The 3,356-nt window shown below is 44.0% G+C and overlaps 1 protein-coding gene across 1 annotated transcript; it reads left to right on the top strand.

The window, feature by feature from the left end:
- The first annotated feature begins 1,920 nt into the window (after nt 1-1,920).
- Nucleotides 1,921-2,826, top strand: crhb (corticotropin releasing hormone b). Its single transcript, XM_088322104.1, has 2 exons — nt 1,921-2,087; nt 2,175-2,826. The coding sequence occupies exon 2, from the start codon at nt 2,184-2,186 to the stop codon at nt 2,658-2,660; it is 477 nt and encodes a 158-aa protein (XP_088178230.1). The 5' UTR covers nt 1,921-2,087; nt 2,175-2,183; the 3' UTR covers nt 2,661-2,826.
- Nucleotides 2,827-3,356: the final 530 nt, after the last annotated feature.

Raw genomic sequence — 3,356 nt, 5'->3', positions numbered from 1 at the left:
ATTAGTTGCCTCATTTGAGAACTGATTCAACGTTTTCTAATTAATATAGTTATATGCAGTATATATACAGTAAATATACATATATATTTATATATATCTCATCTCATTAGCTGCACCTGGAGCCTATCCCTGCAATCATCGGGCAGTGGGCAGGGGACACCCTGAACTGGTTGCCAGCCAATCGCAGATTTATATATATATATATATATATTAACAAAAAGTTAACAAAAAGTTGATAACTGAACTAAAAAGGAAATTGATTTTAAAAAAATTGCCGTTTAACACAGGTTATATGCATGATCATATAAATATGCATTTTGAAAAATACTGACAAAAAACTGCAAAAAATGAAATAAAAACTTGTGCTCTATGCTCACTTTGAGTCTCTGGAGTTTTTATCATTCCTTGCGACATAATTTTTGCCCATCTTGCTGCTCCAGATACCCGATAAAATGAAGACCTAGCTAAAACATGGGCAAAAAAAAGGATGCTTTATGGTCTCCGTTGTTTGCATTCCTCCTTGCCCTTTTTAGCATCGGAAAATGTCATTAGTGTCCCCCTCTTGCCCCTCTTGTCATGATTGCCCTTTGCCCTCACCTGTGACCGCTTGTTTGGCACCAGCTGCTGCTCGTTGCCTGATTGGTTCTCCTCCTATTTAAACTCAACGCTTCCCTTTACTCTTTTTCAGTCCGTCAGCAAACCTCCGCACATGCAAGGCAATCACTATTTGACTCTGGCTCCCTTCTGTCCCTTCTTTACCAATATCCTGCTCGACTGCCCCTGGCTTCCCGATCGTCTCCGGCTCCCTGACTTTCTCCTTCCTTCGACCATGACACATCCCGCCTTGGCTACTCAACCCGTGTTTGCCCACCGACCCCGCTCTGATCTCCCATCCAGGCTACTCAATTTGCCCCAGCTTTCCCGTGAGCTCCCTGCTCCTCCTGCCCAGCGATTGCCAGCTTGCTGCCGCTTGCTTTTCCATACCTGACTTCTCAGATTCCGCAATACAGTTTGTTGTGAAACATTACACATTTGGATCTACCATCTGTTCTGGTTCTGACACCTATTGGACATTTACAACTCCCAACTTACTTGCAAAGCCACTAGAATTGCAGGTGACCCCATTCCACACATTTCACAGCCTCCTCGACTTGCTGCCATCAGGAAAGGGGTTGCAGTCTTTGAGCCAGAACCAGCAGGCTCAAAGACAGCTCTTTCCAAGACTCTGAACTCTCTCCCTGAACCAACCCCATCCCACCCTTCTGCCAAACCAATGCAAAACTGCTCTATTCAAATAGTTTATTTATCCTAAACCTAATATGCATTTTTCTTTAACCTTGCAGTTATTTGTTATTTGTATTGTGTCAGATTAATTGCATATTTGCGCATGGGCAAGAGGAAATAATTTCATCTCTGCTGTATGTTGTGCATATAGCATGTTTGACAATGAAGCTGAAGTTGAAAGTTTTAGCACTCGTTTCCAGTTGCACTGCAGAATACAGCAACATCTAGTCACCGGATTTTAGGGAAACTTTCGCATTTCTGGCATTTTTTTGTTTTTAAGATATGCCTTATACGGAAGATACACTTAGAATGTTTTGACAGCGAATGTAATTTATCAGGCTGCAACTTCTCATGATGTAGTCTAAACACACCCGGCACCGTTCACAAAACGTTGCTAGCTGGGTTAAAAATAAAATTGATATTTTTTGTGCCGCGTTTTGTGTGAAATCGCTCGCAGGTGTGGTATCCAAAGGCACGCACACACACACTCATGACTCATCCTATCTAAACTAAAGCACTTTGTCAGGGATGGTGAGTGAGTGGGAAGAACGGGGGTTGGGGGGGCCGGGGGTGTCCATCCACGTTGCAAACCCGCGCAGACTCAATGCGCCTCGACGCATTTAACGAGGCGCGCACTATATATACAAGTGGCCTCGGCACATCGTTCTCATTTCGAAGTACGCACAACTGCACTCGCGGGGGGGCTGGAAACAAAAAAAGGAGGAGGACGGCGGGCATCACGCCAGGAACACAAAACAAAACTTAAGAAACCACCCGCAACCACTTCGGATTTCCTGTAGAAGGTATGAAGCAATTCGAATGCATGAAACGGGTGCGTAATTACGCATGACGCAGCAACCAAAATGGACTTTTCTTCTCCTCCCTTGCAGATTCCTGACATGAAGCTCAATTTCCTCACGACCGTGGTGATTCTGCTGGTTGCTTTTCTCCCCCGTCGCGAATGTCGGGCCATTGAGACCCCCGCCGGAGCCCCCCCTAACTCGCAGGAGCGACCACAGCAACCGCGCAGGTCAGCCACGGGTCCCGTCCTGGAGCGCCTCGGGGAGGAGTACTTCATCCGGCTGGGCAACGGCGATTTCAACTCCCCCCCGCCGGCTTCCATGCACCCCCTGGGGGCCGCGGGGCTCCTGAACCGGGCACTCCAGATGCAGCTGACTCGGCGGCTTTTGCGAGGCGGTCTCAAGCTCGACGGGGAGGGGGACTCGGCTGAAAGGGGCCGGAGGTCCGAGGACCCCCCCATCTCCTTGGACCTCACCTTCCACCTACTGCGGGAGATGATGGAGATGTCCAAGGCGGAGCAGTTGGCCCAACAAGCCCAAAACAACAGACGGATGATGGAGATGTTCGGGAAGTGAGCACCAAAGACCCTTAAATCCACACTTGATTAAAAAAAAAAAACACTTATTTATTCACATATTCATTTTGCTGCTATGATTTACAGCTCAAACTGGATGTTAAAACACTTTTTTTGTGTGTAAATATGACGTTTTTTGTTTGTTAATAAACAGATGTGCAAGCAGTCATGTGCAGAAGAACATATAATTTCTAATAAAAGAAAAAGAAAAACTCAAAGCACGGTTTTTACATTTCTCTGTGGGGAATCTTTGCATAACAATCTCGTTATATCGCATTTCCTCTCCTTACATATTCCAATATCTATAAATATTGAATGGTAAAGTATGGAGTCGTTTTTATATATCATTTTATTGTTTGCAAATAATTGAACACCCATTCATTCGATATGAGTGAGTTATTTAACTATTTGATACACCCCAATCACTTATTTCTCATTTTGAAATGGAATATAAGCAAAATAAAATTAAAAAAAGACCCATTTCATGCTTGTAATAGTAAAAAAAAATCAGGCAGGGAAATTCTATTTTTCTGGAATCTTGCCTACGCAGATATTGATTTATTTGCAGACAAATCGTGGGTAAGCATCGCATGTGGATTCTTCAAAATGACAGAAGAAAAATAGACGGATTAGTAAATTGCATTTTATATGGCATTATGAGACAATTTTGTGGATGTACAATGTGTATATATATTCA

The sequence above is a fragment of the Urocampus carinirostris genome, chromosome 18 (assembly GCF_059441175.1).
Source record: "Urocampus carinirostris isolate Australia breed hairy pipefish chromosome 18, RoL_Ucar_1.0, whole genome shotgun sequence".
Taxonomy (NCBI): domain Eukaryota; kingdom Metazoa; phylum Chordata; class Actinopteri; order Syngnathiformes; family Syngnathidae; genus Urocampus; species Urocampus carinirostris.
This window is presented reverse-complemented; position numbering and strand designations above follow the sequence as displayed.